The sequence below is a fragment of the Sminthopsis crassicaudata genome, chromosome 4 (assembly GCF_048593235.1).
Source record: "Sminthopsis crassicaudata isolate SCR6 chromosome 4, ASM4859323v1, whole genome shotgun sequence".
In the NCBI taxonomy this organism is placed as follows: domain Eukaryota; kingdom Metazoa; phylum Chordata; class Mammalia; order Dasyuromorphia; family Dasyuridae; genus Sminthopsis; species Sminthopsis crassicaudata.
Genome location: NC_133620.1, coordinates 49,036,767 through 49,061,508, shown reverse-complemented (window position 1 = coordinate 49,061,508; position 24,742 = coordinate 49,036,767). Strand labels below are relative to the sequence as shown.

Below are 24,742 nucleotides of genomic sequence, written 5' to 3'. Positions count from 1 at the left end.
AATAAAGTTAATTCAATTCATAAAGCAGTCCATCAACCGACAATTCTGGCACCTTTTCTTGGCTAGAGAGGAAAAATAAAGCGACAGTGCCCATCTGTACACATCTGTGAAGAAGGAAGCAAATCAGATGGAGAAGGGAGGGGCAACCTGCGGCTGGAATGATCCGGCAATGTCTCCTGAAACAGAGGGAGCAGCAGAGTGGACTAGGACAGGGGCTGCCCCGAGCTGCTTTTCTTCCACTGGTGTTTTGAGTTGGAAAATATCAAAAGGAATGAGTCAATCTGGGGGGAGGGGGGAGAGGAGAAACATACTTCTGAAAATAAAAATTAGATAAGCACACTTAAGCCAACATAAAATGTTAAACCAAGTTTTATTTCAACTTGCTAAATTTATGGCATACAATGACCTAAACATACATCCCCTGAAACTCCTTTTTCTGCAAAAACAAATGATGGTGGAAAGGGAGCATTCCTGAGGTCTTAACAAAGTAACACATTGCAGAACCAAGAGAAAAGTTTCATTAAAACTTCTCTTTTAAACTTTTGTTTCTAGCGAACAACCTTTGGAAAAGGTCAGAGTCACCCATGCCACAGTAGTCACTGACAAAGCTGCTTTCCTCAGAATGGCAGTCTTTTCTGCTGGGCCCAGGTGCCCCCTCACACGAGATGGTCCGTCCCCACTGTCCCCCCAAAGGAAAACAACAACAACACAAAACGGACAGGGGGCTCGGGGGCGCCCGATGCCCGGCGCTAGCAGGCCGAGCCGTCCCCCCCAGGCTGCCCGCGGCCCAAGCCTCAGTACAGGTTCTCGGTGTTGGCGCTGCGCGGGGTCTTGATCTTCTCGATGTTCTTGAGGATCACGTCGTGCAAGGTAGCGTACTGGTTCCGCACATGCAGCAAGATCTGGCGCACGCTCAGGTACTCGTTCTCGTCCACCTCGGCCACGGTGCGCCGGTAGTCTTCCACCTGCGGGTACTTGACAATCTTGGACACGAGCTTGGCGCGCGTGTTGTAGTAGGTGGAGAAGCGGCGCAGATACGAGGCGGCCGTGCTCTCCACGGTCCACAGCTGGTCCACGGTGTCCTCCTGGATGGACACGCCGAAGTTGTTGCCGTCCTCCACCTTGGGGATAAGCAGCTGCACCCACATGCGCACCGTGTTGCACTTCTCCCTCAGCAGCTCGATCTCGGGCTTGACGCGCTCAATCAGCTCCACCAGGTGCTGGTTGCTGCGCAGCAGCTGCCCCTCGCCCCCGGGCAACGCGGCCCCCTTCCCGGGCGGTGCCGGCTGCAGGGCGGCTGGCGGCGGGGGCGGCGGATCCCGGTTGGGCCCGTCGCCCGCGGTGTCCGGCGTGTCTTGGGTGACGGGCGGCTCCGGGGCCGGCACCGAGCGGATACGGGACAGGTCCTGCAGGCGGAGCTCCTGGACGCGGCTGTCCAATTCTGACAGCTTCTGAGGGAAAAAGGTGGACACCAGATCCTCGGCCTCCTGTGCGATTCGGGCCCGAAACGACTCCACCTTGCCCTGCACGTCCTGCTCCACCTTCAGCGGCGAGGCCATGGCCGGGACTCCGGGCGAGCGTCGTCGGGGCGGGCTCGGCCTCCCTGCTGCCTCGACCGCGGTGGCGGCTGTCCCCACCAACTCCCAACAGCCCGGGTCCCGCTCACCGGAAATGACGCCCCGCAGCCGCGGCTACCCCAGACCCGCGTGAGGGGCGCCCGGCCTCGCGGGCCCGTAGGTGCGGGGTGGGGGGTGGTGGTGGGGGATGCCTGGCGGGAGCCCCGGGAAAACCCCGCCCGTAGGCCCGGATCCCAGAGCCAATCAAGGATCCCCCCTCGACGTCCGGGAGGACCTCCTCCCCAGGCCTACCGATACGTCAGGTTACCGTCTCCACTGTGAGCGGCCAGGGCCCACCCGCGAGACTTCCACGCACCCTTCGTGGGGTGCCCCTCGATCCCTACCCGTCCACCTTTCCTCCTCAAAAAGAAAGCCACGTACGGCTGGAGTTGGATCTTGCCTGCCAGATCCTGTGGGGTGCTTTCGAGAAATGCTTCCCGCCCGGGCGCAGCCGGAGGGAGCCCTGGCTGCGCGATCAGACAGAGCCGGACCGACCTCAAGCCTTTTTGGCTCCAGGACTGGCAGGGACGCCGGATGGCTGCCAGTCTTTGAAAAGAGATCTTTCCCCTACTCAAAACTGCCCAAGACCAAAAAGTAGGGTCGAGGCCGAGGAGTACTAACCACCCGAGTACGACCTGCGGCAAAACGGGACCATCTCCAACCGACCCCGCCCGGATCTTAGCTGTGCGGAGTAGTTTGCGTGAAGTCTCCATCGTTACAATGAGTGAGCTCTTTGAGAGCAAGGTCTATTAGTAGGCTTCGCTTTTTGGTCCGGTCTTTCGGTAGCCCCGTCACTGAAAGGAGTGCCTGCCATATATACTAAGGGTCAAAATGCTTGTCGGCTGATAACAAAAGATGTTATCCAGGAATAACAAATGACAGAAGAAGAGAATGGGCTGGTCATCCAGCCAAAGTAGTCACTCAATCCACAAGCAATTAGGAAGCTTCTACTTCTACTGAGTACTGATAGAGGTCCTGGGAATACTAAGAAAAAAAGGGCAGCAGTAGAGATGGCCCACAGCCTATTTCCCACGTCACACTATATCCCAGAAACATGTTTTAATTACTGTAAGGTAGTCTCTAGGACATAGGGTATATTCGTCCTATAAAAAATTTAAAGGAAGACAAGTACAAGAATGGTCAAGGATGGGAGGACTTAATGTTTGGAATCCCCAAAGAGAGGCTATCAGAAGGAGACTCCTTTCCCTCCTACACCCCTAAAGCCACGGGAAGGAGGCAGATCACTTCCTGCCTCCCCATCCTGCATCAAGATAGATTCTGTGTTCATATAGCCGGAGGGGATAGAAGTGAAAGAGAAGCATCAAGCCGGGGGTGACATCTCCCCTGCAACGGGTGCCTAGAGGCTCTCTAGATCTCCTACAGACCTCCTGCTGTCTTTCTCCGACAAATACTTCACCTACTGAAGTTACTTAAAAACTGCAGGATTCTGTCATCCACCTTGCTGCTGAACCCTCCCAATTGGTCTTTCCACTCTTCAGTTTGATTGTTCTGATGTGGTCGGTCACTCCTAGTGAGTGTGGTCCCTTGAGAGAAGCTGACTCACTTTTTCTTCTAGTATCCATCCCCATTCTCATTTTCTATTAAGTATGTTCAGTGAGCACATCTTGCATATGTGGGTTTTTTTTAAGAACACTATTGAACCAAAAAAAAAATAAAATAAAAATCTATAATGAAAGCTAAATTGATGAAGCCATTCTAACGTATATATATAATCTATAACTTCAGCTAAGAGGAAAAATCACTAAAATAAAAATCCCTTAAGGTCACTGTTAACCTACTTGTAATTCAGGGATCTCTAGGACAATTCTTTCCTTACAACAGCACTAAGTTATTGTTTTGTACCCATTTTACATGGGGGAAAAGGTTCGAAGAAGTCACAAAGTTTAATATTTAAACAAGAATTCAAATCTAGATCATCTGACTTCAAATCTAGTAAATTTTCCATTAATTCACTACAGACTCAAGTTTCTATTACTTAAACAAGAATTCTCTATTGATCATTTTACTAAGCATGTCTCAAACATAAACAGAATGTATATTTTTTTATTAGTTCATAGGTTCAAAATTGAAAAGTAAATTCTTATATTTGCTAAAAATAGATGTAAAGATTACATCAGAAACACTTCTTTTTAAGATATTTTGAGAAAAGTTCCTACTTAGGAAATAATTCAGCATGATTGATTCAGAGTCAATATTTCTACTTTTAAAAAAAAGCAACTTAGTTGATGGAAAGATATATAAATTAATGAAGAGTAAAGTAAGAATAGGAAAACTATACAAAAAATCTGAATGTTATGTAATTATAATAAACGTTTTTTACTGAATAAATGGGAAACTTGAGGGCAGAATACCTACATATGCTGTCATCATCAATTGATGAGTTGACTATTTTTGCTTAATTCCTTTCTTTTTTCTTACAAAGCATTATCCTTGGATATGAGAGGGAAAACTGATATATTCTGAAATGAAGACAATATAAGAAATCCAATATAACAGTACAATTTTTTAAAAAAAATTTAAAGTAGTTTTGATGTAAATTATTTGCTTACACTTTTAGTAAAATTTTAATTTTAAATAGTGTAATAATGGCAACTGCAGAACTACCAAGGCATAACATAGATGTAAATTTCTAGTTATAAAAGATCACGTTATTAATTATCTGTTAAAATAAACATAAATTTCTTCATGGATTCTAGTTTATTTTGTCAGGTAATATATCTTAAAAGTCCTTTTAGAGAGAATAGTAGATTTGGAATTAAGAATGCATAGGTTCAAATCCTACATTTGACACATAACTAGCTCTGTGACCAAAGTGGCTTGACACAAGTTTCATTTGTAAAGTGAACATAATAGTATTCATATTACTCATCTTATAGGACAACTGGAGATATATAAAATGCTTTGCAAGCATTAAAGTCCTGCATGAATGCCAGTTATTATTTGTCACTGGCATATTGTCTTTGTTAACCATAGTTGCATTATAATATAGGTTGTTCAAAGAATTCCATCAACAAATTCTGTTTGATATACGTGTTCTTTGTGTGGTCTTGGCCTTTATGATCTCTCATAAAGATCTTGGTAATTCATCATTTGTTCTTCAAAGGTCACAGAGTTAGCTTGAACCAGGGAGTTGGAAACTTTTTGCAGGCTCTATGCAGTCTGACCATCATACTCTTGGGCTTTCTAAAAAACTGACTATGGTTTGGGTCTAGGATGCACCTTTAGAAACTTGCCCCTGGTAGAACTCCAGTAGACAAATTATGGGTCCTACCCCATCATCTGGCTGGAAGGAATCTTCCAGATTCATCATAGGGCCTTTGACAGGGACAGGTGATGATAAATAAATAATCCCAATAAAGAATAGGGGTAGGGATTTGTGTGCCTCTGCATCTGTAAAAAATTAAAAGAGGCCACTAATAAAAATTAGCATTTCCTGGTCAAGAACCATGATTCAAGTCTCAATCTTTAAGCAGGGGTCAGAGGAGTCCAGGGGGTATAATAAAGGATAGTTTAGGTTTTATGAATACATTTTAGTTCAATGGCAGTTCAATGTATCTTGAAGAAAGAAATTCAGTCCTCGAGGAGATAATAGCTTTTGTTTCGAACAGGAAAGAATATCTTCTCAGAGTGATAAGCAAAGCATATAAAAGATATTACTAGAAGCAGACTTAAAGGGAGTAGTTTTGGCCCATTTGCCTCCAGAACGAAGATCATCCTCAGCAACCGGAAGGTTGATATCCCAGAGAATGTGGACGTGTCTTTTAAGGGTCGAACAGTTATCAAAAAGTATCCAGATTCCTCCTCCATAGGGATTTCAACCATATCAAGCTCAGTCTCCTTGGAAAGAAAAGGATCCAGATAGACTAGTGGGAGGGAATCATAAAGAATTTATGACCATGCACACAATCTGCAGTCTTGTGCAAAATGTGATCAAAGACATTATCCTGGGTTTTCATTACAAGATTAGGTCTGTGTACACTCACTTCACCATCAATGTTGCTATTCAAGAAAATAACTACTTTGTTGAAATCAGAATTTTTTGGGTGAAAAATAAGTCCGAAGAGTATGCATGAGACGAGGTGTTGCTTGCACTATATCTCCAGCCCAAAAAGATGAGTTAATTCTTGAAGGAAATGATATGGAACTTGTATCAAATTCAGCTGCCCTGATCCAGCAAGCCACCAATTATCAGAAAATTTTGGATTATTTCTGAGAAAGGCACAATGCAAGAAGCTGACGAATAAATTGGAAAAGATGCCAAAGGCCATGTCCTGAGGCGTCAACCAACACTTATTCAGATGTCAAAATAAAAATACTGTTTTTGTTTAAAAAAATAAAAATAAAAAAAGGAATATCTTCTTGGTGTGTGTGTATATATATATATATATCTTTCATTCTCTCTCTCTCTCTCTCTCTGGGAATTTCATAGCTCTGAGCCATATATATTCCAATCATGCTACTGAATATAAGTTCCAAGCAAAAAATGAATCATGCATATGGTGGCCCCTATTCTGGGCTCCATAACGAGTCTTAGAGCCCTCCCCCTCCTTCGCTACTCAAGAGCAACATCATTACTTTTCCTCTCTGAGGTTGACTCTGCAATTCCCTCTCTAGGCCAGAGTGTTGGCAATGAAACTTTTACTCTGGGGATGTCTGCTCTCTCCTTTCAAGGTCGGAGGTGTTAAGTCTGTAATGCTGGCTTGGTTGTTAAAGAGATGATGTAGTTTTCCTGTTATATTCACCCATCTAGCTCCACAATCCTGACCTACTCTTGTTCTTCAGTCCTTATATCTCGTCACCTGTTTGTGGGTCAAATTTGTGATGTTATAATGGAAAAATGGCATGCTATGGTTTCTCTTTATATTTCCTGTTCACTGCACCATCTCATACTCTTCTTGGATCTTTAGTGGATTGGTTGTGGAGAGTAGTGAGCTATGCTGTTCTAATTCTTCATATACTACCAACTGGATGGTCTTTTAATTGCCATATCTAATGGCAATTTTTGAAACCTTATTGTCTTACTTACTAATGGCTCTTTTTGAAACCTTCTGTAGCCCAAGCACTGCTAACACCCTCTCTCCCTGATGATCTTTTCTATCAGTTTTCATGACATTGTACTCTCTTCATTCTCCCCCTACCCTGACCACTCTCTCAGTCTTCTTTGCTAACTTTTCATCCAGTACACACCAATTAACTGTGGGTATCCCTAAGAGTTTACCCAGAGCCCTCCTCTCTCTCCACACAATCTTGGTGATCTCATTAGTTCCAATGGATTCAATTATCATCTTCTTGCAGATGATTGTGAGATCTATTTATCTAGCCCTTATCTCTCTTGATTTCTAGTCTCACTTCACTAAATGCCTACTGGTCATCTTGCCTTGAATGTCTTATATACAGCCCAACATCAACATTAAAGGAAATTTAAAAAATTTTTTTATCTTTAATTTCAATTCTCTTCTGATCTAAACCTCCCTTTTATAGCTCAGGATCCACCATTCTCCCAGCTGCCCAAGCTCACCACCTTTTTATTACATTCTTGAAAGTTCACTCACAATCAAAAAATATATATTCCAATATATGTTGCCAAATTCATGACTTCAATTTGGGACTATTACAATCGCATTCTAATTTGTCTCCCTTCCCCCAAGTCATTCCATAATGAAGGAAGGGAGAGAATTTGGAACTCAGGAATTTAAAAACAAATATTACAAAATGTTTTTACATGTAATTGGGAAAAATAAACTATTAAATATTTTAAGTAAAAATAAAACAAGGGTGTCTTTATGAAAAAAGGCATAAGCCTGCAAAGATTAGTTTAGTTTCAAATAGAACAAGAAATATTCCACACACAAAAAAAAAAAAGAATGCTAGCATATCTCCCTGGATAATGTACTAGCATTTGTCAATTACGAGAATTTCACTTTTAGATTAACTCTGTAAGAAATTATCACAACACCACAAATTTTTTCTTTTAAACTATACATTTAAGCTTTTAAAGCTTAAGACATAGATTTTGGGGATTAGCCTATATTATTAGTTGATTTCTATAACCTTCAGGTTCATTGTTCAAGATGGATGAAACCACAACCATTCATATCACATTCTACCACCCCACCCCCAATCTACATAAATCTTTGGTCTCTTCAGACAAAATGTGAAAAAGTATGGCATTACAATCAATTCTGAATAAACTTACGATAAGGTATCATAGGACTACAGATTTATAAGAGGAAGGAACCTTAAAGGCCATAAATCTAGTCCACTAATTTTACAAATGAGGAAATCCAGGCTGAAAGAGAATGTAAGTCACTTGCCCAGGGCTACACAGCTACTGTGTTCTAAAGCAATATTTGAACTCAAGTCTTACTTATTCCAGGTCCATTCTTCTACCCACTGAACTGCTTTTTCCCAAAGACTTATAATAAAAAGTTATGCACTTTTGTATACATTTCTGCAGATGAAACTGTGTGATTCTCTCCTTTCAAATTTATGAAATCTTATGAGGGGCTGGAATGGAAGGAGGGAGAGAAGGAATACGATATGTAGTCATATCTACACACACATTATTAGATTTGAGGAGCTACTTTTTAATCTTTTTCATTTTTAAGAACTATCAATTTTAATATTCAAAAAATATTATTTATTTGATTAATGTATTTAAATAAAATTAATTTTTATATTATTTTATGACAAATTTTATTTAATTATTTAAATGAATGAAATGAACAGGTTTATTATTTAATTATTTATTAGTCATTATTATTGTTATTGAAAAATCATTTTTCCAATGTTATTAGTTTTTTGGCAAAAATATATTTTGCTTCAAAAGATTACTGGTGTATGTGTGAAGACCTAATATAGATATAACTCAATGTTCAAGATATCAAAGTCTGAGTTTTATACAGATTATATACAATTTGGATCACCTCTCAACTCTAATTTGTGTCCATATGGTTTCTTCTACAAATGGTGATATGTGGTTCATCTAGGTTACCATAATAAAATAAAAACTTTCCTTTTCTAGATGTTCAGTAGTTAATCCCTTTAATAATACATTCTAGAATTTTGCCAGGAAGCCAAGTCTAGCTCTGTTTCTTGTCCCATTTGCCAATTCTTTAGGGCCACTTCTGCTCTCCAGAGTCTCTCAAAAATAAAAGACAATGGCTCAGTAGTCGGGATGTAGTTCATCTGGGCAAGTATCTTTCTTTCTATTTTGTTACTTGAGTTTCAAAACCCTATTAACCAACAGGGATTTCATTCTATCCTTTTATCCTGTCCAGTAAAAAGATTCTTCTTCTTCAAAGAGAAAACAAAGCCAAATGAAAGTCAAGTAGTTGGTTTTTTCCTTCATCATAAGTTATCATTATTCATTTTTTCTGTTTTCCTCCCTTCCTCAATATAGGTAACAAACCCAAATCTTTTTTATTGTTTTTAGATTTCCTTACTAGCCTCAACTCCTTCTGATCTTTAGCATTCAGGACACTTTTCTTAAGAACCATGTCACACTTTATTGCTTCTAATTGACACTTTACAGGCACTATCTCTGAAGTTTACTCCATTCATCTTTATCAAATTGTTCAGATCCTGGGGCTATTATCTACTGACTTTTAGTTCATTTTCCCTCCCTTCCCAAGTTCAGTACCTGACTCATAGTTATCTTCTTTTCTACCCCACAACCAACTCTTATATAATTTACAAACCAAATACTCTGTTTCCTAGTTAAGCTTTATTTTACTTTAGCCATATACAGAACTGGTTATCAACCTAACAACATTTAGAAAGATGATGCTCAAAATACATAATAAAGGAAAAGAAAAAGTCTACAAAATGATGGTAAGTAGGTAAGTGAGTTTCAGGCATGGAAAGTAGTTGGTGAAAAGGTAGAAGAGGGAGATGGAATGCTATTGTAACTCGTGAATAAAAAACATGAGATTAGTTAATGTCTATAAAGTCTGAAAAGACTTCTTTAGGACTTTAAAAGAGAAACAGAGTTTATATTTAATTTTTAGAAGCAAAAGGAAGCCAGTAGAGTTAGTTGAATAGGGGAGAAGTTACATGGCCAGAAGTATCTACTTTTTTCTTTTATTAAAAATTCTTGGATATAAAAGTTAGTTCTCTATAGAGGATGGAAAAATCTAGGTAAATAAAAACAAAATATCTACTTTTAAAATCAACTGAAATAGAGATAAAAGAGTTCCCAATGTTTTGCCAAATATTATAACTGGATTTTTTTTTAACTCTTTTGAGGCAATTGGAATTAAGTGACTTGCCCAGGGTCACACAGCTGGTAAATAACTGAGGCTGGATTTTAATTTGGATTTTCCCGACTCCATGCCTACTGCTCTATTCTTAATGCTCTTTAGCTGTCTACTTGGTCCCTCTTTTTTATTTTCTTAAAGATCAAGGTTGTAGTTGTTTGTGTGGTGGAAAAGTAATCCAAAAAAACAAAATGGAAAGTCTAATGGGCATGAACAGATGGAAGTAATTTGTGCAGTCCACTTTGTGCATACAACATTCATTTTATTAGACTCATTATATTAGACACTGAAGGGAAATAGAATATGATTAATCTCCATAACCCTTAATTTGAGAAAATTTGTAGATCTGAGAATATGGGGAAAATACATATAAAAAATTCATATAGAAGCAAAAATTCTATATTAATTTAAAACAAAGTTAAAAATAATAAAGGGATGTTAGAATATATAGAATACAGCAAAACACTTTAAGTATGAGTAGTACTTACAAATTACTTAAAACAATCCTGATGACAGATAAAATATTACTTCATTTTTATATATGACAAAATCGAGGGCAACAGAATGAAAGATAATACCAATGGTGACAGTTTAAATAGCCCTTTAAAGTTTATAAAATATTTTGTATGCATTTTCTCATTTGAGGAAGTGACGTCATCAGATATCAATAATTGGAGTGATTAAGAGCTGACTGTTTTCAACATAAGAATATTTGTCTTGACTTATGCTTATGCATCATCATTAGAAATTTAAGAAATTAAAATCTTTGACAAGGATAGTTTTTTTTAACATTTCATATTCATATGACATAAGAATTCTTGATTAAAATGAGTCCTTGAAAAGTCAATATTCAAACATATCCTAAAAAACAGTAACTTTTAAAGTCTGAATTCATAAGTCGAAACAGTAGCTTTTCTTATGTCAGATAGTAATCTATTACAAGACCAAGGAACAAATGACTAAATCCTCTAAAACCACACAATAGCAACTTATACTTAACAAGGGTTTCTAAAATACGCCGATCTCAAAGACCTAAGTTCCTCTGGTACTTGGCAAAATACATTTACACAAAATATTTCCTCTTCAAGAAGTTTTAGAGTACAATGAATATTTAGCAATGACTATCAACTTTTCAATTAAGTAGCAAATATATTTTCTCAATCTACTAGATGTAAAGTAGATTTTTTGGTGTATTTTGAGTTTTTTTCTTTAAAGAAAATGATCTACTAAAATGGACTTTCTTAAAAATAATGTTACTTTCTGATTTAAAGATTCAAAATTTTACTTTTTAAATCACTGGGTTATGATTTATCATTATGAAAGAATAATATAAAGCTCCTAATTTACAATCAGAGTAGACAAGAAATGGGGGGTTCTGACTCATTTAAAAAAAAAATTCTTGTTTAAAACACCCAGAAAGGAGAAGAGTTCTAGGGACAAATGTGCAATCTTACTCTTTGGCTATAAATTGTGTCACATATGACCACAAAATGGGAAAACTAAAGCGAGAAACAAGCATTAGTAATAATAAACATTTGGGTGCTTATAGGTTCAATAATCGTGTTCAATATGTTCAATTGTAGTACAAGTATTATCATCCTAATTTTTATAGATGGGAAAAATGAGGCCTATGATTGATCAAAATTCCACAGTTCATAGGTGCCAGAAATCAAATATAAACATACAACACTCTTTACATAATTATGTATCTGTCACAGTACTCTTTACATAATAATATATTTATCACATAAATCTAATATAATAATCACATGAGCCAGGCAAATATCAACTTAGCCAGCAGTGATTCTTCATTTCTGGATATGTTTTAAATGTGATTAAGGTGAACCAGCTAAAATGACACATAATCAAATAACTGGAAGAGAATAAGACCATGTATCTTTCACAGCTACAGTCTGGGAGGTGCGGAAAGGAATGTCTAATCAAACATGACATGAGTTATTCCAACAGAAAAAAACAGAGAATTTCAATTAAGAAATTAAAAAGGGTTTTCTGTTAAAAAAAAAAAAAAAAAATCAAAGGAGCTAAGGTATAAGAGGAAGCTATCCAATGAGGGTGGGGGGAGTGGGGGAGGAGGAAGGGAAACAGGAATCTTTGCATCAAATATTTCTTAAAAGTCCTGACAGTAAACTAAGACATACAGGAAACTATGCCAGATATAAAGACTAAAACAAATAGTAAGCAAAAAAGTTGAAAAGTTAAAAAACTAGAAAGTATCAACAACCATTTGAAAATTTTATCCAAATCATTAATAATTAGAAAACTGTACACAAAATAACTCTGGGGGTTTTATCTCACAATCAGCAAACTAAAAAAAAGATGGCAAATGATGGAAATTAACATTAGAGAGGTTGAGGAAATTTAAAAAACACAAACACTACTATAAGGCTGGTGGGGTTATTAACTGGTCCAAAGAATATAAGGAATTTGGAGTTGTACTAAAAATCTAATTAAAATGTACATATCTTTTGACTCCACAATCCTTCAGCTGAGTATAAAACCCAATCAGAAAAAACATTCCTATACATACAAAAGTACTAAAGTAGTACTTTTTGAGTAGAGAAAAATATGAAAATAAGATGAATGTCCATCAATTAGGGAACAACTAAATGAATTAATGTACATTAGTGTAACTAAATATTTTTGTATGTGACATAAATGATTAGTATAAAGATTTGTATATGGGAAGCTTTAAATGCATTGATGTAGAGTAAGGTTTGTACAAACAGGAAAACCATATACAGAGTGCATATAAAAATCTAAATAAAAATAAAGAATGAATTAAAACACTGAATAATTATAAAAACCAAGCTCAAGCTCAAAGAAGAGGGGCCTAGGGTTATGGAACAATATACTTACTATCAGGCTTGGATGATCAATTGATTATTTTTTTCTGAATTTTCCCTCTCATTTTAATTTTTTGTTGCTAGGAATAATTTGGCATATAAGGGAGGTAAGGAATATAATTAAGAAATAGTGATGTACAAATAAATGGGAAAAAACATGTATTTTAAATAGGAAAATCTATTTTAAAAAAATTTTTTTTAAATCAGAGAAGGCTTTTAGAAAGATAAAAAACTACAGGTAGGTGACCTAAGAAAGGTTGTTTCATTTTTTTCCCTTTTAAAAATTACAAATATCTTTTCTGTCAAATTAATTTATTTACTTTTTCCTCCAGCTGAATAAAGAATTTTCTTGAATGGCTATGGAAATGGACATAAGCAATAGAAAACTTCCAGAACCTATATCCAAATCTATGAAAATCAGAAACAGAATGGGCTGTAACTTTTTTTAAGTTTAATTTTTTTTTTTATTTTCAGTTCCAAATCCTCTTCCTCTCCCTGTATCTCTTCTACTCATTGAGAAGACAAGAAAAACAAAACCCATTCCAAATACCATTCAAAACCAATTCTTTCATTAGCAAGGGAAAAAAAGTATATTCTTGAGGTTCATCAATTCTTATCTGGAGGTGGGTATGTTTCATCATGAGTCCTTTGGAACTATGGTTGGTCACAGATAAGTCTTTCCAAACTGATTATCTTTGTAATACTTCTGTTATTTAGCTTTTTGTTAGATAGTTTTTTGGTGTAATTCCAAATTACTCTACATAATTTTGGATTGATTCACAGTTTCATCAACATTACAATATATTAATGTACCTACAGAGCTATCACTTTCTGAAAATCCCCTGATAAACTACCATATTTACCTCAATGACTATATAGTAAAGGACTCATGCTTCTAAGGATTCTCTAGATTTAAATGAACCGTTAAAAAAAAAAAATCTGGCTACAAAAGAAATGATACATAAATATGGAAAGTTCATACATTATATCAAGATAGAATAATTCATTGTACTATCTTATATGGAGCAAAAGGATTATTCACGAAAATAAATAATGGTAAGCATTTTGAACAAAAAGAGTCAATCTACTCTACAAAAAGCTTTTCCTCTAGTAGCTCTTCCCAAATTTCCATTAAATATTGCTGAACTATGTGTGAAAAGTATAATGGCTTCATTCTCTTTCCCTAACACAAAAAGAAATATGGCTTGATTACAAAACTGTTTCTGTAAAAAGTGAAAACTGCAGATCCAATTCAAAAGAAAACATCTTTGATATTTCTGACTTTGCAAATGATAGTGTTTTTCCCTTCTATGCTGGTACCTTCTATTTTTTTTTTTTGGAAAGACCTCTTTATATCTATAAAAATGATCTAGCAGTCCTCATTTGGGGTTGTAGACTGCTTAGGAGACTATTGGCAAATTTACACTTTGCTAATAAATTGATCATGTTCAAATCTTTGTGCCTCAGTTTACTTGAACTTCAACTGTGAAAAATGTTTAGATTGTTTCTATATAGAGGTTCTTTCTTTAAAGTTAGTTTTCAAGGGTTTTAAAGATTTTATGTGTTTTAATTTTGCTTGTTTTTGTTTTTTAAAAATTTCCTTCTACTTTTGCACTTTCTAATTCTAAATCTGCCATCATCTTTTCTAGACAATGTACTGTTATGGTGAGATTCTTTATCATATAGTTGAAAATCTCTATTTTTAGTTATAATTTTTCATTTCTCCTTTGAGAATTCAGAATTCTGTCTTCATGGTAACTATTTCTTATTATAATTATATTATGTTATTATTACAATTTATTATATTTTTTAATCCTTCTGGACAGTTCAGTTAAAATTTCTAATCAAGGTTATTGCTGTCATCCTTTCTCCTTGTATCACTGGTTATTAGATAATTTTATTTCACTCTAAAGTATTTATCCATTGTACTGAATCATTTTCTTGATATTTTTGTTATCAGCCTCTATGATAGTTTTGTCATGAAGCCTTTCCCAAGAAGGTTTTTCTTCTTGTTATTTTTGCCTATTTGTCACATTTATTGCTATTTACTATCCACTTCTGATCCATTCCTCCAGTTCTTGCTTTGGAGCCATGTCTTCCTGATTGGTAATAGTTTCTCATATAAAGCTGGCTTCAAATCTGCCATGCTACACTTTAACCATCTCCTGCCATGTCACCTCCCCATCTCTATAGTCTGAGAACAATAATCAAATGAACACTACCATTCTTAGAAAGAAAAGAGACTATCAATCACTTGTAGTATGAATAAGTTTTCAGATGAAACCACATGTTCCTACCATCTAATCTTTATCTGTGTTGTCTTCTCCGTTAGAATGTAACCTTTTGGAGGACAAGAATTTATCTTGAATGTGTATCTATCCTCAATGCTTATTAAAGTGCCTAGCATGTTGCTAACAATATGATATTCAGTTGTATCTGACTCTCTGTAACCCCATTTGGGGTTTTTTGGGCAAAGATAGTGGAATATCTCCCATTTTCTTCTCCAGCTCATTTTAAAGATTAAAAAACAAAAAACAACAACAACAACAACAAAAAAAAAAAACCCCAAAAACCGGGAGCAAGCACAATTAAGTGATTTGCTGTTTTTTGGCAAGACTTGATTTGGGAAGATGAATCTTTCTGATCCCAGGTCCAACATTCTATCCTCTGTGCCACCTCACAGCTGGCTGCATCTATCATGAACATTTAATAAATTCTTTCCCTTTTATTCATTATAATCTAAGGTAATTGAGATGAGCTGAAAAGACATAACTTTTTACTTAAGTATTTTTAAAATACTAGATTAATGCCATTTTTATTTTCCCACTTAATTAATTACTTCTCCTGATCTCATGTATACTTCATTGCTACACAAAAATATTTAATTGATAAAATAAACTACTTATATGTGGTATGCTCTTCAGTAAGAAATGATTTTGTGAACAGGCATCCAATTATTCACCAATAGACTATTCATTGTTTCTTTTATAAAAGTCATCTTAAACCTCAATTTAGGAACACAATTTATATCTTCATTCTAACTATGCCATTACCTTGAAAATTTATGACACAAAATTGGTCATATAAGGAAAAGAAAAAATATGTATAAAATTAAAAAGAATATTTACCACTCTTACTTCCAATCAGGCAAAAGATAAACACTGAAGATAGTGAAATAGGCAAAGACAGAAAAAGCAACATGTAGTTTATGTAATACAAATATGAAACTTTAATCTTACTAATTGATTCTAGTTAATTGACACTAATTCTTACAAATAATCTGTTACTTATCACATAATGATTTGTAAAGTAGTTACTAATATAACATTTTGTGCCTTGTACTATAAGAGTCTATCTCTTATCTCACATGGTGTTTAATCACAGTGCTTTGTACAAAGAAGATGGTATATTTATTGAATGAATAAATAACCAAATATACTTACCCTTCGAAATGACACAACATAAAAAGTATCTCCTCTTCTTCGGATAGCATCAAAAAAGTCTTGATAACTTCTAGGTGAAGCATAATAAACTTGCAGCTCACTACCTGGATTCCTATGAAAACAAGAAAAAAAGAAAAAGGTATTACTTCCATATGATAGTCATGCCTTATCTGAATAGTCTTTCATTTTAAGGATACCAAGATTTTCATTTAAAGTTTCTTTCCCAATAATATATACTTGAGGAAAGAATTAATTACTAGAAATAACACTGAATTAATCTAGACATCAATATCTGAAACAAGTAAAAATATCTAACAACTGAGACTCTACATCAGAAAATATTCTAATTCATCCGATCTCAAATTACATTTCCATTTTTTAGTAAGAGACTAAAATCATGCTAATATAATCAAAATATTGGCCTACAATTATTAATAAAACACAGCTATTTTCTTTGAAAATAACAGCTTTTTAAGCAGCCATCATCATTTGTAAAAAGCAAATCTCACAATTCCTATACCCTTTGAATTATTTTATCCATTTCATAAACTGAAAAACAAAAACATGCCAGCCAATTATGATTTGATGAATTTCTAAGAAAAAAACAATTAACAGCAATAAGCTGTTAATAAGCAATAAGCAAATAAGCTACTCACTATTAATGTAAATTATATGTTTTGCCATGTTGGTGTAGAAATGTTATCTATACATGTCTTATATGAAATTAAAAATCAATTGCAACTAAAGATAAAGGTGCTGAAAGTTAAAAAAAAAAAAAAAAAGGAAAAAGAAAGAAAGAAATGACAACTATGGAAGAATTGGAAAAGGAATTAACAGCTTAGCATAAGAGATATAAAACCATGCCCAAATAATAAACTCTCTGAAAATTCATACAGACCAAATGAAAGCCAATGATCTCATGAATTCAATAAGAAATATTAAAACAAAGTCAAAAGACTGAAAAAAATAACAGCAGGTTCAACATCAGAAAATACTATAATTTTATCAAAGGAAATGATATTAAAGAAGAGACATTAATGTTCTGTTCTGTAAGGATCATGGGACCTTTTGATCTGACTTACAGTTTCAAGTTTCCATATGTACTATGTTCCCCTAGAGAATGTGAGCTCCTTAAGAAGTGGGATTGTTTTAATTTTCCAATCTATCTCCTGGTCAGAGCACAGTGTTTTACACATTAGTGATTAATATCTACTTTTTTTATTTATTTAGTATTTTGGTTCCCCCCCTCAAATTACATATAAAACAATTTTTAAGTGTTTAGTTTTTAAAACTTTAGCATAGATTCTTTCTTTCCTTTTCAATGCCTCCTCATTAAGACATATGTGAAGTTATGCAAAATATTTCCATTAAAGTCATGTTATGAAATAAAACAGATTCTCTCCCTGCCCCTACACTAAAACAAAACAAAACAAAACAAAACAAAAAGAAAAAAAAAGAAAAAAGAAAAATAAAGTTTAAAAAAAAAAAGAAGTATGTTTCAATCTTTGAGGGGTTTTTTGTTTGTTTGTTTTTTGCTGAAGCATTGGGATTAAGTGACTTGCACAGAGTCATACAGCTAGGAAGTGTTAAGTTTCTGAGACCAGATTTGAATTTGGGTCCTCCTGACTTCAGGGCTGGTACTTATCCACTGAGTCACTTAGTTGCCCCAGTATGCTTCAATTTGTATTCAAATACAATAAATTCTTTGAGATATGGATAGCATTTTTTCATCGTTAAGTTTTTCAGAAGTCTTAAATTATTGTATTACTGAGAATAATAAAATCATTCATACTTGATCATCAAAGAACTGCTACTCTATTACTTTGTACACAGTACATTTAACTTTCCATGAACTCATGGAAGACTCCATGTTTATCTGAGATTATCTGGCTCATCATTTCTTACAGAACAATAATATTCCATTATAACCATATACCACAATTTATTCAGTCATTCCCCAATAGATGGGCTTCCCTTCAAGTTCCAATTTTTGCTCTGAAAAGAGCTGCTATAAATATTTTTGTAGATATAAGTTTTTTCTCCTTTTAAAAAAATCACTTTTGGGATACATACCTAGTAGTGGTATTGTTAGGTCAAAAGGTATGCATGATTTTATAGCCCTTTGGCATACAAACTGTGCTACAAAATGATTGAATCAGATCCCAATTCCATCAATAATGCATAAATGTCTCATTTTTCCTACATTATCTCCAACATTGTCATTTATCTTTTCTGGACCATTAGTCAATCTAATAAGTATGAGGTAGTATCTCAGAATTGGTTTAATTTGCATTTCTTCAATAGTGAGTTAGAATTTTTTTTAATACAACTATAAATGGCTTGATTAGTTCATCTGAATACTTCATATCTTTTGATCATTTATCAATGAAAGAATGGCTTTTATTTTTTATAAATATGATTCAGTTTCCTATACATTTGAAAATGAGGTCTTTATCAGTGAAACTTGTTTCAAAATTTTTTTTCTCAATTACTATTGTTAACTGATTTCTCCACTTATTAAATTCTCTCTCTCCTTTCATTCTGTCCCTCCTCAAAAATCCCCCAATATGACCTCTCTTCTATCACCTTCTCCCCATTTCTTATTCCCTTCCCCTCCTACTTTCCTGCAGGCTAAGCTAGATTTCCATACCTATACTGAATGTGCTTGTTATTTTCTCTTTAAGTCAATTCTGAAGAAAGTAAAGTTCACTTCCTTCCTTCCTCTCCTTCTTCCCTCCATTTTTCTTGCCTCTTTTATTGGCAAATAGTTTACATTATTCCAGCTCTCCTTCTTCCCTTTCTCCCAGTACATTCCTCTCTCAACTCTTAATTTTATTATTTTTAAGATATCCCTTTATATTCAACTCACACCTGTAGCTTCTATCTGTATAATATATTCCTTCCCAACTACCCTAATAATGAGGAAGTTCTATCATTCTCCCATGTAGGAATGTAAATGCACCCTTTGATCCAACAATCCCATTAGTAAAATGGCATCACAAGGATATCAAAGCAAGCGGAAAAAGATCCATTTATACAAAAACATATAGCAATTCTTTTTGTGAAAACAAAGAGGGTGCTGATCATGGGCAAATGGCTGATTATAATTATGGTATATGAATCTAATGAAATATGATTGTGCTATAAAAAATAGAGAATTTAAGAGAAACTTGGGAAGATGTACATGGACTGAAGAACAAGGAAATGAAAAGAATCAGGAGAACATTTTATACTATAACATCAACATTGGAAAAACAAACAATTTTGAAAATTTTAAGAACTCTTATTAACACAGTGATCAATGATTACTTAAAAAGACAAATAGGAATACAACTAACTTCCTGATGGAGAAGTGATGAATACAGAATAAGATACATATCTTTAGACATGATCCCTATGGAAATTTATTTTGCCTGAAGATACTTATTGTTGTAAGTGTTTTGTGAAGGGCAATAGGAAGGAGGAAAAGAAAGTTTGATAATTGCAAAAAAAATTAATTTAAAAATCTTTAATGTACTTAATGTACTAAAAAAAGTACTAATCTTGAATATTTTTAGTGGCTTTCATTTATTATAATTGTTTTAACAAAGAGAAAATATTCAATAAAACTTTACTCCCAAACAAAGTGAAAACTTGGCAGTGCCTTACCTAGAGCTTAATTTTTCATTAATGAACCTTCACCTTTTCTTACCTGATGCTGGTTGTTTCTGTATACTGCACAGCCATCAGCTGAGAATTAGAACCGTGTTCCAGAGAATTCTAAAGAATAAAAAAATCATTTTTATTTTACAAAAAAAAGGAAATAAGGCCTTTTCCTTGATTACAGGGTTCATAGGATCTTTTTAGGTACTTTCTGGTTAAGTACATCCATATATAGTCTCTATGTCAACAACAATCTTTTTAATAGACCTAAATTTCTCTCAAATGAACCTAACAAAACACCAGCACCCTATACTTGTACTTAAATATGAAGCACAAACAAATATGTCCCAGGATATTAGCTATGATTAGAAAGAAAATAATCAAAATGGATGTCACATAAAAGAAAGACATCTATGCTCTAGCCAATAGGCTCCATAAGTTTGAGCATCTAAGATATACATAAGCAATGAATTCTGGGAACCTAATTTGTATGAAAAGCTGTTTTGCAAAGTAATATAAATATAAAAGAGAAATTATATAAACATATCTTATTGTTCAATGTATTTAACAGTGCTCAACACACAAATTAACTAAACCATAATTCAATACATGAATTCACTGATGATAAATAATCCAATTCTGAAGACACAAATTAGCCCACAATTGTGTTAAAGTTATTTTCTACCAAAAGATAATTACAAGCCATATAAGGATCTGAGAGTCCCAAAATTAATCACTTAGTATTAGTGTTCAAAAAATACCTTTTCTATTGCCCTATTGCAACTACTTAAACAAGGAAGTTCTACTTAGGAAAAAATGTTCTACCCATTATTTTTTTTTCCTTTTTCCAAGTTGTTTACTGAATTTACTCAGCTCCATTCCATGCTAGAGAGAATAAAATTATAATATAGACTTATGATCTCAGAGTTAGCTCTAGGTCGTCCAAGCAACTCAATTAATATATAAAAAACCTTAAAGCCCGTACTGGACAGGTAGGTGGCACATCAGATTGAGTGCTGTGTTTGAAATCAGGAAGATTCATTTTTCTGAATTCAAATCTAGCTTCAAAAACTTACTGCCTGTGATTGTAGACACGTCACTTAACCCTGTTGCCTAAGTTCCCTCATTTGTAAAATGAGCTTGAGAAGGAAATGGAAAACTGTTGTAGCATCTTTATCAAGAAGATCCCAAATGGGATCATGAATAATCAAGATGTGATTGAAAAATGACTGAACAACTGAAAAAGCCCACAGTGATTAAGTGACTTGATACTAGCTACAGAGTCTTAGGATTCCAATTCACTAACCCACAAAGGATTAACTGACATAATATATATATATGCTTAAGATGTACACAGTATTTAACTTAGTATTCCTTAGGTTATAACCAAAAAATTGTTATCTTTTTGAATCAAAAGTCCACTGATGAATTAAACAAAATAAAGTAAAAAAAAAAAAAAATTAAATCAAAGCTAGGAAGATGTAACAAGTATATTAATTGATTAATTTTAAATAACTATTGCCGGACAAAGAAATTGAAACTATTTCTAGCCATATGAAAAGGTGATCCAAGCCATTATTAATCAGAGAAATGCAAATTAAGACAACTCTGAGATACCACTACACACCTGTCAGATTGGCTAGAATGAAAGGGAAAGATAATGCAGAATGTTGGAGGGGATGTGGGAAAACTGGGACACTGATACATTGTTGGTGGAGTTATGAAAGAATCCAACCATTCTGGAGAGCAATTTGGAGCTATGCTCAAAAAGTTATCAAACTGTGCATACCCTTTGATCCAGCAGTGTTACTGCTGGGCTTATATCCCAAAGAGATCTTAAAGAAGGGAAAGGGACCTGTATGTGCAAGATTGTTTGTGGCAGCCCTCTTTGTAGTGGCCAGAAACTGGAAACTGAGTGGATGCCCATCAATTGGAGAATGGCTGAATAAATTGTGGTATATGAATATTATGGAATATTATTGTTCTATAAGAAATGATCAACAGGATGATTTCAGAAAGGCTTGGACAGACTTATATGAACTGATGCTGAGTAATATGAGCAGGACCAGGTGATCATTATATACTTCAACAACAATACTATATGATGATCAATTCTGATGGATGTGGCCATCTTCAACAATGAGATGAACCAAATAAGTTCCAATAGAGCAGTAATGAACTGAACCAGCTACACCCAGCGAAAGAACTCTGGGACTATGAGCCACTATATAGAATTCCCAATCCCTCTATTTTTGTCCGCCTGCATTTTTTATTTCCTTCACAGGTTTAATTGTACACTATTTCAAAGTCCAATTCTTTTTGCACAGCAAAATAACTGAATGGACATGTATACATATATTGTATAGTAAAAAAATTAATTAATTAATTAATAACTATTGCCATTTTGGCTGAAGAAAAAAAAACTGACTTTTCCTCCTTTTTCTAGTCTAAAGTATGGTCAGGGGTTAGAAAAAGTTGAATTGCAGATGCAATAAGTAAATGAGAAATAAGTATAAAAGAAAAAAAATGATCCTTATTTATGCTAGATCTAAGATTTGTATCACTTAACAAAAGGAAAACTGACTCTTGGCTTTATATTTTTAAATATCATGAATATTACATCAGCATTGCATACAGTGTTGTATATTTCTTTTAAAAATGTTTAATATAATCTAGAGTATTCATTTGTATCCTATGTTCATATGTAGAAAAAAGGGAGAAAGGAGACTATAAAGATAGACTATGGAACAGATTATGGAAGATTTGATTTGACAAACTAAGTAATTCTGATTTTATCTTACATATAAGGGGATATTACTGAATGTTTTGGAGTAGAGGAGTAACAAAATAAGGTCTGATCTGTAGGGATCTCTAACCCTATAACTTAATCTGATCAATTACTGTAGTGAAGCAAAAGCATTAATACCCTCCTCCTTCTCCTATAGGATTCAAGCCATTTAATTTTTTTGGGTCTCAGTTTCTAATGTATAAAATGACAATGTTGAAATCAATGACCTCAAGGGTCTTTTCATAGCTTAAACTGACAATTCTATGATATGTATTTCAAGTGAGAATGAGTGACTTATCAACTCCCCTTCCTCAAGTCAAATGATTTATATTATCATAGTCCCACTTCACTTTTGCTCAATAATCTTAATTAATGAAATAAAAAAATAGATCCTATTTCAGAAAGGATTATGCATTCCTAACCACAATGGTGTTTAAAGAAGTTTAATCTGGGACTTGTATGTTTAAAGGATTAGAAGGGGAGAATTGGGAGGTAGAGTAAGATATTAGAAGGCTAAAATAATAATGTTTTAACATTGAGCCTAAAAGATTATATGGGAAACTTAAATATAGACAATCAACAAATCTCATTATAACTACTTAAACATTTCCCATCAATTTTTTTTCATATAATAAATTGGATGATTTGAGATTTGATTATCCCTTTCTTGTGCCTAGTTTTAAAACAAACAAAAAAATTATGAAAAATAACTGTGTATATCTTTTGACATAACAATACCATTAGTTCTGTTTCCCAAGGTAATTAGGAAAAAAAAAAAGTGAGGGAATGGAGGAGGAGACTTACATGTTCTAAAATATTTATGGCAGCTTTTTTGTGGTGACAAAGAACTAGAAATTGATAAGATGTTTCCCAAGTGGAGAATGGCTAAATAAGCTGTGCTATGTGATTGTAATAGAATATTACTGTACTCTAAGAAATGATGAGGGGGAAGCTAGGTGGCGCAGTGGATAGAGCACCAGCTCTGAAGTCTGGAGAACCCAAGTTCAAATCTGGTCTCAGACATTTAACACTTTCCAGCTGTGTGACCCTAGGTAAGTCATTTAACTCCAATTGCCTCAGCCAAAAAAAAAAAAAAAAAAAAAGAAAGAAATGATGAGCTGGTTCATTTTAGAAAAGTATATAAAAATTTTCATGAAATAATGAAGAATGAAATAGGCAGGAGCAAAAGAACACTGTACCCAGTAAAACCAATACTATTCTAAGGACAATTTTGAGCAATCAAGTCATGAGTATTATAAATAATCAGATCAATTATAAAAAGACTTAGGAAGGAAGATGTTATCCATATCCAGAGAACGTACTTAAATAAACAGGAATGTAAAATATGATTTTTCATATATATACATTTTTGTGCCCTCTCTAGGATGGAATGGAGAAGGAAAAAAAAAAACACACAGGAAAGAACAAAAGAAAACTCAGAAGGTATAAAAGAAAAACAGGGTAGCTTTGAAAATGATATATTTATTGCATAATTTTTTAAAAAGTAAACAGTGTGAAATGGAAATTCATGTTTTTATAGTGAATCTTGTTTTTATATTGTGCTGCACACATAGAAGTGTCCCCTTATTTGTCTTTTTGTATTTAAGTTCAAAATAAGTATTTTTTTTTAAAAGATGCTAGGAAGCTACCATATAGCATGAAAAAGAATAAAAAAGAAATATGTCTGCATAACCTACAAGTTCTTAATAAAGAATGGTCACAAATTGCCAGTGATTTTTTAAGTTGGGCAGTTTGATTATCAAAACTAGTAATGCAGGCTGCTTCCTTTTATTTTCTTTATCCTTTCTGCTAAATATTATAAAATCTGATTTATAAAGGAATCAAAGTATGCAATGGCAAAATGTCAAAACAAAACAAAACAAAATAAAAACCATCACAGTTAAGTAATTCACCAAAATTTTATAGTATACCTTATAAGACTTTTGGGTCTCTTCAGAATCTGAAGGAGGCTAAAGGGAAAAAAGTGGAAAGAAATGAGAAATGCTAGAGGAAGAAACCAAAAGAACTCTGTTATAAGAAAACTACTATTCATTGGTGTAGGAGTTACAGTCCTTGTTCTGCCATCAATCTATTATGGGAGGAAATGTAC

The 24,742-nt window shown here is 34.5% G+C and overlaps 1 protein-coding gene and 2 pseudogenes across 2 annotated transcripts in view; 1 reads left to right on the top strand and 2 right to left on the bottom strand.

Annotated features, from left to right (window-relative positions):
* ATF6 (activating transcription factor 6) overlaps positions 1–24,742 on the bottom strand; it is a 180,041-nt gene that overhangs the window by 80,946 nt on the left and 74,353 nt on the right. The window contains exons 13-15 of one of the 2 annotated variants that reach the window (XM_074266443.1): positions 24,564–24,602; positions 19,894–19,961; positions 16,203–16,314 (exon numbers count right to left, since the gene is read on the bottom strand). In XM_074266443.1, coding sequence (XP_074122544.1) covers positions 16,203–16,314; positions 19,894–19,961; positions 24,564–24,602 — 219 coding nt within the window. The remainder of the gene's footprint in view (positions 1–16,202; positions 16,315–19,893; positions 19,962–24,563; positions 24,603–24,742) is intronic. The other variant, XM_074266444.1, reaches the window with a different exon arrangement.
* On the bottom strand, positions 352–3,306 carry LOC141541871 (proteasome activator complex subunit 3 pseudogene; annotated as a pseudogene).
* Positions 1,765–5,881, top strand: LOC141566609 (large ribosomal subunit protein uL6-like; annotated as a pseudogene).